Source organism: Sphaeramia orbicularis, chromosome 6, assembly GCF_902148855.1.
Source record: "Sphaeramia orbicularis chromosome 6, fSphaOr1.1, whole genome shotgun sequence".
NCBI lineage: Eukaryota > Metazoa > Chordata > Actinopteri > Kurtiformes > Apogonidae > Sphaeramia > Sphaeramia orbicularis.
In genome coordinates this window covers 55,929,871-55,946,316 of record NC_043962.1, presented here as the reverse complement: position 1 = coordinate 55,946,316, position 16,446 = coordinate 55,929,871, and the positions used below count along the sequence as shown (strand labels likewise).

General features: G+C 42.2%; 1 protein-coding gene across 1 annotated transcript in view; it reads right to left on the bottom strand.

Moving 5' to 3' along the window:
* The window catches only part of pik3c2a (phosphatidylinositol-4-phosphate 3-kinase, catalytic subunit type 2 alpha), a 103,424-nt gene extending 88,105 nt beyond the window's left edge, over positions 1-15,319 (bottom strand). The window contains exons 1-2 of the mRNA XM_030136813.1: positions 15,197-15,319; positions 2,160-3,353 (exon numbers count right to left, since the gene is read on the bottom strand). Coding sequence (XP_029992673.1) covers positions 2,160-3,284 — 1,125 coding nt within the window. The 5' untranslated portion in view covers positions 3,285-3,353; positions 15,197-15,319. The remainder of the gene's footprint in view (positions 1-2,159; positions 3,354-15,196) is intronic.
* Positions 15,320-16,446: the final 1,127 nt, after the last annotated feature.

Below are 16,446 nucleotides of genomic sequence, written 5' to 3'. Positions count from 1 at the left end.
GACCACTAAGGGTTCATACTTGAATGTTTCTGCCAGGAGAAAGTGCAGTGTGCCAGTTATTTTCTTTGGGTTTTATTGTTCTTGTTGTTTTTTTTTAATACAACTTGGTAAAAATTATTTCACTGTGTATAAGTGCTTTTTGAACATTTTGAGCACAATTTCCACAATACCGCAATAATAATGATAACCATGATAATTTTGGTAACAATAACCGTGACATGAAATTTTCATATCGTTACATCCCTAGTCTCATATTTCTATCAAGGAAAAGTTATATTGCGATATATATGGTTATCGTTGTATTGCCCAGCCCTCCTTCACTGTGACACAGTCGTCACGTCTCTGTAGCCAAACAGCAGATGGAAAGACACCGGCGGGTGATGCCATTTGCCCACAGCACTGTCCCAAATCCACCAGCGAACTATTCAGCACATGAAGTCAGGTCACTGAGCCCCACAGAAAACACAGCCTGTTCCAAAGACCTGTTCATGCTGAAATGACACTGAGGAGGTGACGCCGACCGACCCTTCCAAACAACAGAACATAAGGCAGACGTCTTCAACCCTCTACTTCTATGAATTCACTGTCTGTGTAAATACCAGACCCGCGTGTGAAGGAGATAACACACTAGCACCGTGCTCTGCTGCAAAAAGCCATTAACAGCCAGCAGCTCAAACAAAGAAGTGTTACCATGGAAACCATGGGCTGCCACAGGTTTCATAACATTGCAGACAGAGCTCTGCAGACGCAGATCTGAAACCAAACCAGTACAGCTCTGTGACCTCAAAGAGTTTCAAAGGCCTCAAACATCATCATGAGGAGTGAAAACAGGCGATTCTTTTTCTCCCACAGTGTGAACTTTATGCATTAAAGACAAAAATGAAACATGTAGAAGGAACATTTGTATGTGAGACAGGTGACCAGGATTTATTTAGGACTCAAGTACAGCGAGTGTGGTTATAGTTGTGGTTATAGTTGTGGTTATAGTTGTAGTTATAGTTGTTGTTATAGCTGATAGTTATAGTTGTTGTTATAGCTGGTAGTTATAGTTGGTAGTTATAGTTGTGGTTTTAGTTAAAGTTGTGAATTGATATTTATCACAATTTATGTCAGATCTTTTTTTTTTTTTCAAGGCTGGTTTTAGTCCTGAGTGAAAGCGGATATTTGTTTGTGGCTTTAACCCTCCGGTATCCCATCCACCAAGGCCCTTACTAAGCACCAAGTGTGCCTTTTTCGCACACTTGTGGAATAATGTTAAAAAAAATTTTCATACAGTTTGTATTTAATTCTTTTACCCTTTTTTTTCTATTTCATCAACTTGAGCCATAAATAAAAATACCAAATACTCAATAATTGTCACTTTTTTTAACCCTTTAAATGCCGTGTTTGTAATGGAAACAAACCATTTTTTTGGATGCAAAAAACACAAAACAATATTTTTTCCCAATATACTACATAAAAAGTGGATCACATATTATTTGATTTTTGCAGCCTGGCATATGTCAGTGACTGACAGCAACATTGGTTAATTTGTATTATTATTTTTGCCGCTAGGTCAAATGTTCAAAAATACTAGCACCCGTCACCAAGTGTGCCAAAAAGGCACAGCTATAAATCAAACTATTAAATATTATATATTGATTTATTTTTCTGCTCTAATTTGATTTTATTTTTCTAAATCAAGGTCAGCCCTAATCATACAGATCAAATGTTAGAAATAGTGCGTTTTAGGCACACTTGGCAGACAGATGCTAGTCTGGTCATTTTCTTTTGTTTACAATGTGCAAATTTTAGTTGGTGGCCAGAATTTTAAAGATCTTGCAAAAATGAACAACTTTTCAATTCTAACCTTATTTAAATTGTGAAAAATAATATGAAGTTTTTTAACACAAAGTGTGCCTAAAAGGCGCACCCGGATACCGAAGGGTTAAATTATTTGTAATAAATGCAACCTGACAAAAACAATGCAAACATAAACAAATAAACTAAGAAATAAATAAACAAAAGGAATAAAAAGGGATACATTGATAAAGATTTAAATGTATGTGACAGTGGTAACTATGGTTACCATTCTGGTATGGATGCTGTTCTCCTGACACTCGTTCTATTTTTGGGTGTTTGAGAAGTGTGTTCAGATCCGGTATCTGACCCGGTCCTACCTGGTTGGTGGTTCTGTGCTGCTGGGACGTCCCTGGGATGTTCAGCGAGTGACTCCTGGTGACAGCCGCGCCGGTCGACGCCCTCCTGGGCTGAGACCGAACTGACGCCTTTTCCTCCGAAGTGGGACCGCTATCACCGCCGGTCCCTTCGGTCTCCAGAACTGCATCCCACGGATCCCCTGCAGGGACTGTCGGTTCTGAAGCTCCTCCCGCTTCCTCAGCCTCACTTTTGCGCTTGGTCAGTGGATCCAGGTCGAGCCAGTCAAAGCGGCCGATGCCAGACGGTTCGACCACCGGCTGCTGAGGTGGAGGGTTCGGAGCCAGAGACGCCGCGGAGGAGTCCGGGTCAGTGCTGGACGACCTGCCGTTCTTCAAGTATTCCGAGGTGCTGGCGATCTTGTCAAACAGTTTGGCCATCTCAGGATCGACAGCGGGAGGTGGGTAGACCACGGCGGCGGGCTGGATGGGCGTGAAGGCCATGAAGGAGGGCTGCTGCGCCGGCAACGCCATGAAGGGCGACAGCGCCGGAGTAAGGCCGTTCTGGAACGAGCCCGGTTTGGGGAACGGCGCCGAAGGGAACAGCGGCTGATGGGAGGGCTGGTGGGTGGGAGTGGACACACCGGAGCTGGACGGGGCCGACAGGACCGGGGTCCACTGGCCGCTCTGGAAAGGGGAGGAGCTACAGGGGTGACCGGGGTACGAGGCGCTCAGGTTGACGCCAAACAGCGACGACGGGCGACTCATTCTGTTCACCTCGAAGGTCTCGTCCAGGAGCAGCTTCTCCAGTTCCTCCGTGGTCATCTTGTCCACGTCGATGTCCTTGAACTTGTCATGTTCTGTTTGCTTCCTGGTCTCAGGGAACACGATAAGGTCCTTCTCCAGTCTGGAGGAAGAGGAGGAGGATGAAGGCTGAGGAGCAGAAGAGGCAGATCTACAGGCTTTAGTCTTTGAGGAGGATGAAGCTGAGGATGAAGCTGAGGATGAAGGCGGCGCTGTGTGCCTCTTCTCTCTCTGCAGCTTCGCTAAAGCCTCCTCCTCCATACGCAGGGCTTCCTCTTTACCCACAATCCCTTTAGGCTGGGGGACATCCATCTTGAACCCATTACCACTCGATATCTGGGCCATGGTGTCAGCTGAGAGGGGCCATGAGTCTGACGGCCTGAAGTCAGAGAAGACGAGTGGAGCTCTAAACACCTGAAAACAGACAAACACCAGATAAAAACACCAGATAAGCACCACAGGGACACATGTCCTGTTCAATAAGCTCTGTGTTCAAAACTAAATAAATGATCTCCATGTTTTGTTTTGTTTTTTAATATTAGCAGAACCAATAGGGTCTTTTAGTCTGCATTGGTATTTATTGATTATTTATTGTTGATTATTTAAATGCATTTATTTGTACAGTAGTTGCTTTCATTAATCCTGTATTTGTGCACTGATTTATTTATGTTTGTCACATTGCACTTTGGATATGGGCTGATGTCTGTGGTAAGCTGCAAATGAATTGCCCGTATGGGATGAACAAAGTTTTCTGAATCTGACTACATGTATCAATAGGTCTCAGTAAGTCAGTGTTTTTCAACCTCAGGATCGGGACCCCACGTGGGGTCGCCTGAAATTTCTAGTAATTAATAAAAATGTAAAAACAACTTACTAATAAAAAACATATGGTGAGTTGACAGAGACAATCCCAATCCATAAAAGAAATGACAAACTGGTTCTGTTTCTGTGTCACATATTCATTGTGGTCAGTTTCAGATGCTGCAGCTCTTTCATAATTCATAGTTTCAGTTCTTGTTTGTTCAGTATTAATTGTCCTCCTTGTAAATCCAAGCTGGACTGACTGGACATATCCTGACCAAGGAAAATCCAATTCTCCCTTTGTGCAGTAATCTACACCTGGATTTACTGCCTCCGTCCATAATAATATACATTATATAGACTACATGACGTCTGATATTAATGTATATTCGCAACATAGTATAGCAAACTATTACATGATCAAAACCAAATTCATTTTAGCAAAAAAAAGTGTCTCTGTTTTGAATGTCTGGGGTCGCCAGAAATTTGTGATGTTAAAATGGGGTCACGAGCCAAAAAAGTTTGGAAACCACTGCAGTAAGTACTTTCACATGACATGTTACAATTTACAGAAATAAAATTTGGGGATAAAAATACCTGTATTACTGCTTGCATGTTCTTAAGCTAAAAAAATTGCCTATCTGAGAAATGATGGGTGAAACTTTATGAAGCAGGACAAAGGCCACATTTAGATTCTTGTGACATCTTCCTGTTGTTCCTCTTGGAAACAGTGGGAGGAGCGAGGTTCTCCACGTACCGCGACACCAAACCAAACAGACGGATCATAACAGAGGCGTCACATGACTCACACCTGACGCTGAAAGTCCTCTTATAAACCTGTGTTTACGACCATCTCACTCTGAGACGAGCAATCCCATATCGCATGTCCCTCTTCTTCATATATGAGTATTTACAGCAGTGGGATGGACCACTTCAGTCCACCCTGAGGACTGTGAACTTTACCCTTGGACTCCACTACATCCCACTGGGAACACTGGCCTTTTTACTGGACTACCTCCATTTGAAAGCTGCAGGATTGGCCTTCATTCTGCTCCTCTTTGGAAAAAAAAAAACAAAAAAAAAAAAACGCTGATAAATCAACATATGAGTGCACTTTAAATCTGTTACAACAGCGGTTTTGTGTACAGAGGAGTTTTTGTCCTGATAGCTGACTAGTATTTATAATCAGTCCATACTAGGACTACAACCACTGCTCCACTAATGCCACGTTCCCACTACGTGGAACCAGCTCGACTCAACTTGATTCAGGTACCAGGTCCTATTCCTGGACTCCGTTTCCACAACAGGATACTACTGACTTCAGAGTACCTGGACGTCATAGGGACGTGGTGCATAACTGCCGTGTCGTCTGCTCAGAGTTGCAGATAAACTCACTGGTTGTGTGTTGTCCCGTCAAGCTCACGCTGAATTTTTCATCATCCACCAAAGACAGAAATGTCTGAACCTGGAGCGACCACGGTGTAGTTTTGTGGGCTATCATCATGGATTAACCTCCCGCTATATGTACTGTAGTCTTCCGAATCTATTTTTATTTTATTTAATTTTTTTAAAAATGGCGGGTCACACATTGATGATGCAATGATGCAGAGACAACTCTGCCCAATCAGTGGTCTGCAGTGTTTACACATTTTACACATTTTAGTATCTCTAAACTTGTTTTGGAATCTCGGCGAAGCAAAAAACTAGTACCGGGTACCAGGTTCAAGTTTCTTTGATGTAATGGAAATGGAAAAAGGCCAAGTTGAGTCGAGCCGGTACTATGTAGTGGAAACACAGCATAAATGAGTCATTGACATGTTGTTAGTGATGTCATGCACTTTTGTTTAAGGAAAAATGTTTATTTTAATGCAGATTGCAAGTTAAGTATTTCGTATTCATCTGTGGTATAGAGTTTTTTGTATATATCAGTATATATCAGAGCTTTTTGTATATATCAGTACTTTTTGCAGTACTTTAGCAGTATATGTACATTTAATATTTTACCTTGTAGCTTTCATATATTCCTTACATTTTTCAGTATTTCTGTGATATTTTTTATTCAGTCCTTTTTTGCACTAATTGTTTTTGCTGCTAAAATAATTTTCATTGTTCCTGTGACAGTGACAATAACGATCTTCATTCATTCATTCATTCATTTTCTGAACCCACTTTATCCTCACTAGGGTCACGGGGGTCGCTTGGAGCCTATCCCAGCTACTTATGGGCGAAGGCGGGGTTCACCCTGGACATGTGACCAGTTCATCGCAGGGCTGAACATATAGAGACAAACAATCACTGTCCCATTCACACCTATGGGCAATTTAAATTAACTAATTAACCTATCAGTGCATGTCTTTGGATGGTGGGAGGAGCCAGAGTACCCGGAGAGAACCCACAATAAAGATCTATTCTATTCTATTCATTCTGTTCATTCTTTTCATTCTATTCCATCTATTCTATTCTTAGCTGTTTTGTTAGGCACATGAATTGTTCTGCACAAAATGCACCTTTGTTTAAAAGGAAAACAGGATTTTCCTGCTGCTTTAATATTCCTTGAATATTGAATTAAGTATTTGTTATGTATCCTAACTGTTGTGCACCAAATGTTCATGTTAAACGGGGAAAAAGTATTTTATTGCTACAATACATATAAATAAGAGCCACTGTTTTTTTCTTTTTTTTTTTTTTTTTTGGGGGGGGGGGGGTGTATTTCAAAGATTCACAGCCTTTTATTGTCATGTTTACAGTAGAAACTTTACCGTCCACACTGAATGAGAAGAGAACTTAAAATGTGTAAAAACAGAAACAGAATTATTTAATTAGAAACTGAAAACAAACAAAACAAAGTGGCATTTAAGAATGGAATGAAAAAGACAATGAGCATAAAATCTAAAAACTACAAACTACTATTACTGAGAGAAAATATCTGTTTCCATAAATGTGCACACTGTCAGACATGAACCAGTCCCCGGCTCAGACTGGGACCAGTCCACTACTGCAGTGGTCATTCGGTTCAGTCCTCCACCACAGCAGGAAGGAACAGTAACCTCGGTCCAGAACCGTATCTGTGGACCACCGTCTTATCCTGGTTTCCTCAAATTCCAGATCCGACCTTCACATGGGTCAGGCTCTTCTGTTTTCATCCTGTTTAGTCAAACTAACAGTATGATATCTGTTTTTTGGAGTTCAGTGAATGAGCGGCTCAGTGTTGTGCACTTTAACGTCGGTGTGTTCTGCTGCGTCTCAAAGCCGTCTTTCAGCGCCGTCGGATCCGACCTCGGGGTTGACGGGTTCCTTCTCTCCTGAGCGTCCCTGGTCTATTGTTGTGCTCTGGGAGGCTGGCTCTGCTGGGCTCACACTAACACTAACTCTAACCCACTCTATTGTACGCTGAGGAATTTGGCGTGCTAAGCAGCCCGTGGCTCTGCCTCTTCCTCTGTCGGCTCAGTGTCGGCGCTGAGGTCCAAGACGCTCTGATCAGCTGAGTTAACCACCACCTGACAACTGATCCTTCCAACTACACCGTCCTGCTTCACCGCTCTTATTCTCCTGCTCAGAACTTCCACTTGGTCTCAGAGTCTGTAGACCAGTGATTCTCAACTGGTGGGTCACGACCCTAAAGTGGGTCGTGGGCCTTTGACTGGACTAGCGACTACCAGTATAATGATAAACTGTGGTAAAATTCCAGACAGTTAGTATTACTGTTTAAATTATAATTATCATGATAACTGTGTTTGATTACCGCACTTTGAGAGAGAGAGAGAGAGCGCAAGAGAGAGAGAGAGAGACAGAGAGAGAGAGCAAGAGAGAGAGAGAGAGAGAGACCTGGTCCAAGCACACTGAGAGACTATCTATGAAAAAGAAACTAAAACAACTCAAACTCTATATGGAAAATGGTCAAACAATGGCCATAAGGTGCCATCTTTAATGCACATTTGTGTGTTTGATGTTTACATGTTAATATTTGAATGTTTGTGCAACAGAAAGTACATTGTGCCTATTTTATTAGTTTTTTAGGGACCGAGCCGAAAGGTAAGGCCCTGTCACACAGTGAGAGGCCTTGCCTGCAAGCAAGGCCCTATTGTTTTTCGTTCGTTTTTATATTATTTTTCCGTGACGCTTTAAACTGGATTTTGACCCCCTAAACATGCTCGAAAACTCACCAAATTTGGCACACAATTCAGGCCTGGCGAAAAATTCGATAAAATGAAAAAAATTAACCCCATAAGTGCTCTCTAGCGTCACCTATGTTAAAAAACACCATAACAGCCCTAGTGGCCAGTAGGAATGTCGTAAAGACATGGAACTAGTGCCAAAAACTTTGTTGGATGAAGCACTACAAATGGTACACTGACACTTATGACCCAACTCCAACAGGAAGTTCGCAATATGCCTTTCAAAATAAATTTTTTAAAAACTAACTCGTATGACACCGTATGTCGTATTGACTTCTAAATAGCACCAAAAGATAGAGTGAACCCTCCTCAAAAAAGTGATCTCGCACTTTTTCCAAAACTGTCTTAGTTTTTTTTTTTTTTTTTACAAGCCCGCAAAGTTGCGATGTTTGGAACTCATTTTTCACTTTGGAGTTTTTCCCCACATGTGACATATCTATCCGTTCACGGGACTCACCACAACTCTCACATGCAAAAATTTTTGAGATACGATGTACGGTTATTGATTTATAATAATTTATTTTCATACTTTTTCCCCTTTAGACTGCCATTTGACCCCCTTAACATGCTCCAAAACTCACCAAATTTACCATGTATGTCATGGCTGGTGAACACTTTGATTCAATATCAAAATTAACCCCTTTGGTGCCAAAATGGATTCTGTAGCGCCACCTATGTACTAAAAAATAGACAAAATCCTGCCCTAGCGTCCAGTAGAAATGTCACAGAAACATGAAACAAATGCCAAAATGTTGGTTTGATTGAGCCGACAAATCATACACTGACACTCATGAGCTAACTCCAACAGGAAGTTGGCAATCTGCTTTTGAAAGTTACTCTATGTTTCCGCCATTACTGCTTATTAATTATTACCTCCGCCAAGGAGGTTATGTTTTTGCCAGGGTTTGTTTGTTTGTTTGTTTGTCTGTCTGTTTGTCTGTCAGTTAGTGTGCAACATAACTCAAAAAGTTATGGACAGATTTGGATGAAATTTTCAGGGTTTGTTGGAAATGGGATAAGGAAGAAATGATTAAATTTTGGTGGTGATCAGGGGTGGGGGGGCCCACGGGGGGGGGCCACTGATCAGCCTTGGCGGAGGTCTGCGCTCTCCGAGTGCTTCTAGTTTCTGATGTTTTTCACAAAAGTTATATCTCATTAAATTCCCACAAGTCTGCAGATTCCAAAACCGAAAGAATTTTTGAGATACGACCTACGGTTATGGAATAATCACGATTTTTTGAAGAGTACTTGTTTTTTACTGATCTCATTGAATAAAATCCCTATGAAACTCTTGCTGGTGCACTTTTGCAAGTGTCTGTGTATAGTGCAGTGGTTAGAGCTGCTGCCTATTGAACAGGAGGACTCTGGTTCATATCCCAGACAATCCAAGAATTTTTTTTTTTTTTTTCCAGTTCATTTTAAAACAGGTTTTGCCACATTGTATTGTGGATATTTGACATTTTGCACACATTACAGAGTACAAGGAGTACATTTTTCAAAATAAAAGCCTTATCTAAAATTATACATAATGACTATTGTATAACTTCTCCATTTTTATGCCAAACGCTCAAGTGTTTCTACAGTTTGAATTCATTAAAAATTATTCTCCTTAAACGACACAAACACGCACACACAATAGTTTTTTTCAAAGTAAAAGCCTGAAATGTGGTAAATCATGACTTTTATGTTCAACTATTTGTATAATTTCAATTCATTCAGAGTGATTCTGTCTCTCTCTCACACACACACATACACACACATACACACAGTAGGGTTTTTCCAAAATAAAAGCCTCATTAAAAACTGATAGTGCTTTCAGCAGAGGGTCACTGGTGTTCTGTAGGGATGCAAGGATGACGGACACAAAACAATGGGAGCTCGTATCGGAACGGTGAGGTGTGAGTGGAGCTGAGGTGTCGACGGTCACGGGAGGCGGAACGTCCGGTGTGAGGTCCCGCCCAATGCTGCTTTAATTTTTGTTTGTTTTTCAAAATACAACATGGTGAAATAATTTCAGTGCGTGTTTAAGTACTTTTTGAACATTTTGAGCACATTTCAACAATACCGTGACAATAATGATAACCGTGATAATTTTAGTCACAATGACAGTGATATGAAATTTTCATATGGTTACATCCCTAGTCTGGACAAAACATGAAGTTAATAAAACAATCCTGTGTTTTATTTTTGATGGAGCTGAGCCCTGTCCATTCACACTAGGAATGTCATGAGAACCGATACTCATGATACTATTTGATACGATGATGAAAAAACAATTGTCGATACTCATTTTTTTAATAAACAGAAAAACCGATGCCTGCGTAAGAATCGACACCATCGGTAGGGTACTACTGTTCCAGAACAGATGGGGGCAGTACGCGCCGACAGCACACATGGAACAGATACAGGAACTGGTGAAGGAATGGACACAGCTACAGCTTAAGCTCCGCCTCCTCTGATGGACAAAAAAGGACCAAAAGTCATGCATTGAAGTATTTCAGGTAGACGACCACGACATGGTTATGGACACAAAAGCCACTGCGTAAACGCCACCACCACGGAATTCAAACCAAGGGAGGGAATACAATGAACCTATCAAAGCACCTTGGAGACAGACACCCAGATCTGTTCAAAGAATTCAAGGTGGGTTCTGTTATTCAGCATTAAACATCTGATGTGACATCATCAGGGCTCCACACTGGTATTGGTCTGACACAGTTTTTACAGCCTGGCCCGTTTGGACCACCACTGATACGAAATGTTGACGACGACTAACTCTACCGGCAGTCACTAACAGGCGGACCATGGTCCTGGCCTGGACCCAGATGTCGTCCCATACAGACCTGGACCTACAGCTGGTGGTAGGGTGACCAGGTGTCCCGCTTTGTGCAGGACTGCACAGCATTTTGTCCATTTTTTCCCACGTCACGCAAATTTAGATTATGTCCCGCATTTGATTGGCTCCAGCTCCCCAAAGTGCAGGACAGTCGCCTTTCTCCAAACACGACTTTCATTTTATAGCAGAGACAGCGCTATCACCATTGGCTGTGTCTGCTGTCAATCAACCAACACACACGTGGGGTCAGGAGTCTATCAACCTGTCACCGGCGTCCTCCTGAGCTCCGCCCACTGACACACAATAAACAAAGGAAAAAGCCTCAGACACCAGCGTGCAAATATTGGCAGAAATCATGGAAACTCCACACAAAAAACAGAAGATGCAACTACAGAAAAGAATGGGAAAATGTTTATACATGAGTGAAAGCGGTGGGGGTGATTCAAAGGGTATTCTGCAAACTATCCAACTTATGTCTCCATCACACATGGAGGCGAGTGTGACTTGATGCGACACACTGTATGTATGTGATGTTTGGGTAGATTTGATCCATACTGCTTTTAACTGTTTTTAAGTCTGGAGTTTGAACTGAGAGACTTGAGGCGACAAAATATACTTACGAAGGCTCGTGCAGTCACCTGACAGCAGCAGCTGGAACAGACACGATCGGAAACGGCAGGAACTCCCTTCCTTCTGTGCATATTCCTCCAGCCGTTTCCGCATGTTTGTTTCATCCATTTAATACCATATGGTTGTGCTGCCGCTGCTGCTGTCAGGCGGCCGCGTGAACCTCCGTTTCCCGCAATGCATGTTGCAACAAAATTCCGAAGATGCCCAAGTGACCTCCCAGGTCGGTTTGTAAACACAGTTTGTTTCTGGTGGATGGGACTAAGAAACTGTTCACTGTAATGCAAGAGATTCAGGTGAGTAATGACAGACAGACAAACAGATTCATGATACTGAGGATATGACTGAGGTTTGACAGATTTGATAAAAAATTGGTCACGAAAGTCTCCAGCACCTTTAAATGGAATCTCTCCATCTGTATCATCGCCACCTGCTGGTCAGTTTGGTTTATCATTAAACTGGTCTGTGTTTTCATGCTGTCATATTCTGGATTATCTCTGGTTCAAATCCCAACATCTGTTTATTAAATACATTTGAGGAGTTGAGCTGTTTTCAGTTTGGGTCTGGTTTTGTCATTGAGGGGTGACAGTGGGTCCAGAACCAGACCAGCTGAGAACCACAGGTCTAGACCACACAGGCTCTATAGTCCAGACCAGGTGGGTCAAACTCATTTTAGTTCAGGTTCCACATTCAGCCCAATCTGATCTGAAGTGGGCCGGACCATAAAACTAATAACAGTGAAAAAGTCAAATTACCTTATGAAAATGTTTACATCTACAAAGTATCCTTTAAAAAAACATGAATAACATGAATAGCCTGAAGTTTGTAAAGAAAGATAAGTGTGATTTTAACAACATTCTGCCTCAGTTTATCATTTACACATATACATTACAACGTACAGATCGCAGTGTACCTACAAATACACAAAACATTTAATAACAGACAGAATATTGGTACAAGTATACTGATTTTTCTTCAGACATTTCATGTTGTTCATATTTGTTCAGGTTATTTGCATTTTTTGTGAAAGGATAGTTTGTAAATGTAAACATTTTTATGTAATTTTACTTTTTTACACTAAAACAAAGGCAAAAATTTGTGTTATTAGTTATTATGATACTATTTTACTGGTTCTGACCCACTTAAGAACACATTCGTCTGAATGTGGAACCTGAACTAAAATGATTTCAACATCCTGGATTGTTAATACGTCCAGTGTAATTTTTGCATTTCACAAATTCATGTCACGGGCCAGACTGGACCCTTTGGCGGGTCGGTTTTGGCCCGCAGACCACGTTTGGTTCCCCCAGTTCAGACTAAAGGCTGAGAAGGAGGACCACAGCACCCTGGTTCTATGTGGTTTTAGGGATGTAAACATATGAAAATTTCATTTCACGGATATTGTGACCAAAATTATCACGGTTATCATTATTGCGGTATTGTTGAAATTATGCTCAAAATGTTCAAAAAGTACTTATACACAAACAAATAATTTAGCCAAGTTGTATTTAAAAATAAATAAATAAATAAAATAAAATAATTGGCAAAATGTCCCTTCTGTTGCAGAAACATTCAAATATTAACCCTTAGTGGTCTGAGCCTATTTTGTCTGTTTTTCAGTCCTTTTGATTTTTTCTTTATATACTATATAACCAAATGTTTACTATACCCATGTTTGGGATCTGTTTTTCAGCACAACTTCATCTATATCATCTGTCTATTATTTTTTTCACTTTAATCTACTATATCAACATAAAAATATATAAAATCCGATTAAAAAATTGCATATACTTTATTGCATAAATAACACAGATGCTTAACGAACCTTTTCAAAGACTTTAAAAGTGAATATTGGTTCTAAATATTAGGTATAGAAAATCAAATTTGTAATAAATAAAACCTATACACAAATATTTGACATAAAAGCAGATTTTTACATAGAGTTTTTTCCCTAAAAGTGTGGTAATCAAACACAGTTATTATGATAATTAGAATTTAAATGGTAATACTGTCGGGAATTTTACCGCAGTTTTTCGTTGTGCCAGTAACTGTTACATCCTTATGCGGTTTTATGACATAAGACTGATGGGAAAAGTGCAGACGTCAGCCATCGACACCTGAACAAAGTCCACGTCTGTAAAGATGAAAATAAGTGACAGAGCTCTGAGAAAACACACCAGGAGGTCTGGACCTGGTCCGGTCTGGGATTCAGAGTGGACCACATCTGTAGAGGTCATGTGGTTTTGCCTCAGCCCGTGTTCACTCTGGATTATTGATTCTTTTCTGGGTGAATAGTTTCCTTTAGGGCATACTGTATTATTGAAATAATGCAAACCTCCATAAATAAATAAATCTGACACATTCACAGATAATGTTCTTCCAATCAATAATCCAGTCAATAATTATTTCAAGAAATGCAGAATCATTATCTCTTCACACTTTAAACACATCCTGAGTCACAGTTGAAGAAATCAGACGTTTACTGAAAACTGGAGGTTTAAGACGAGAAGAAACTTAGAAACAAACAAAGATGAAACACCACACACACAACAAAAACACACACAACAAAAACACACACAACAAAAACACACACAACAAACACAGTTTGTGCTGCAGAACCTTCATCCTGTGTATTAGTACCCTGGGTACGCAGTAAGCCCAGTGTGTACTACAAGTACTAACACACAACAAACTGTACTACAAGTACTAATACACAACAAACATACTGGACTACAAGTACTAACACACAGTGCAGTACTTCCAGTGTGTATTTGTACTTTTACTGTGCATCTACTGTGTGTGTGTGTGTATTACCTGTACTCCAGTACTTCCAGTGCCTGTATTGTGTATTAATACTTGTAGTCTAGAACTACACTGTGATTTGTCCGTTTACTTATACTTCAGTATTACACCGCCTATCAGTACCTGTACTTCTACAGTGTGCATTAGTACTTGTGTATTAGTACTTGTTGTGTATTAGTACTTGTTGTGTATTAGTACTTGTTGTGTATAAGTACTTGTTGTGTATTAGTACTTTTTGTGTATTAGTACTAGTTGTGTATAAGTACTAGTTGTGTACTAGTACTAGTTGTGTATCAGTACTATCTGTGTATAAGTACTAGTTGTGTATAAGTACTTGTTGTGTATTAGTACTAGTTGTGTATAAGTACTAGTTGTGTATAAGTACTAGTTGTGTATAAGTACTTGTAGTGTATAAGTACTTTTTGTGTATTAGTACTTTTTGTGTATTAGTACTAGTTGTGTATAAGTACTAGTTGTGTATAAGTACTTGTTGTGTATTAGTACTAGTTGTGTATAAGTACTTGTTGTGTATTAGTACTAGTTGTGTATAAGTACTAGTTGTGTACTCTATATCTGTAGTACACATCAGTACAGTGGCCCTCCTCCTCGTACTGGGGTCTGGGTCCACTTTGTCCCGGTCTGGTTCGGTTCGGTGCAGGTTGGAAAACGCCGCCGAACGCACTTTTCCACACTTTGGGAACTTTTTTCGGGACCGTGTCCGACACCGAATCCGCGTCCAAACCCACCAGAACCCCCCGGGCGGACGCGGACCCGAGCCGGACCCGGTTCCAGTCCAGGTAAACGGACTCGCTCGTTAGTTCGGGACCCGTCTGGTCCTTTTTGACTTATTAAAAGTACGGAGCTGCCAAGTGGCCACAGGCGGAAGGACGGCGGCTTTTGTCCGTCTGCGGGGCTCCACGTTCGGCTGCGGAGTCGCGCGGACGTCGCCGGTTTCCGCAAAGTCGAAGGAGAAACTTTGTTGCGCAGAAAAGAAGCGCAAAAGCTGCGGTTCTTACCTTTTAGCGGTGCGCTGTTTGGAGCCATTTTTCCTGCAGCTGCATTTTTTCCGTCCACTTCACAGACGGACGTCAGTTCCTGTTGAGCTGGTTGACTGGGCTGGATGAGGTCTGCGGAGAGAGAGGGAGCCGGAGCACACAGGCCTGCGGGCGGACTGACACAGCACTGCAGCGGCCCCCGGTGGACACAGGCTGCAGGTACAGGTACTGTGGACACAGGCTGCAGGTACACTAAATACTGTGGACACAGGCTGCAGGTACGGGAACTGTGGACACAGGCTGCAGGTACAGGTACTGTGGACACAGGCTGCAGGTACGGGTACTGTGGACACAGGCTGCAGGTACAGGAACTGTGGACACAGGCTGCAGGTACAGGTACTGTGGACACAGGCTGCAGGTACACTAAATACTGTGGACACAGGCTGCAGGTACAGGTACTGTGGACACAGGCTGCAGGTACAGGAACTGTGGACACAGGCTGCAGGTACACTAAATACTGTGGACACAGGCTGCAGGTACAGGTACTGTGGACACAGGCTGCAGGTACACTAAATACTGTGGACACAGGCTGCAGGTACAGGTACTGTGGACACAGGCTGCAGGTACAGGAACTGTGGACACAGGCTGCAGGTACACTAAATACTGTGGACACAGGCTGCAGGTACGGGAACTGTGGACACAGGCTGCAGGTACAGGTACTGTGGACACAGGCTGCAGGTACGGGTACTGTGGACACAGGCTGCAGGTACAGGAACTGTGGACACAGGCTGCAGGTACAGGTACTGTGGACACAGGCTGCAGGTACACTAAATACTGTGGACACAGGCTGCAGGTACAGGTACTGTGGACACAGGCTGCAGGTACAGGAACTGTGGACACAGGCTGCAGGTACACTAAATACTGTGGACACAGGCTGCAGGTACAGGTACTGTGGACACAGGCTGCAGGTACAGGTACTGTGGACACAGGCTGCAGGTACGGGTACTGTGGACACAGGCTGCAGGTACAGGTACTGTGGACACAGGCTGCAGGTACGGGAACTGTGGACACAGGCTGCAGGTACAGGAACTGTGGACACAGGCTGCAGGTACGGGTACTGTGGACACAGGCTGCAGGTACGGGTACTGTGGACACAGGCTGCAGGTACACTAAATACTGTGGACACAGGCTGCAGGTACAGGAACTGTGGACACAGGCTGCAGGTACAGGTACTGTGGACACAGGCTGCAGGTACGGGAACTGTGGACACA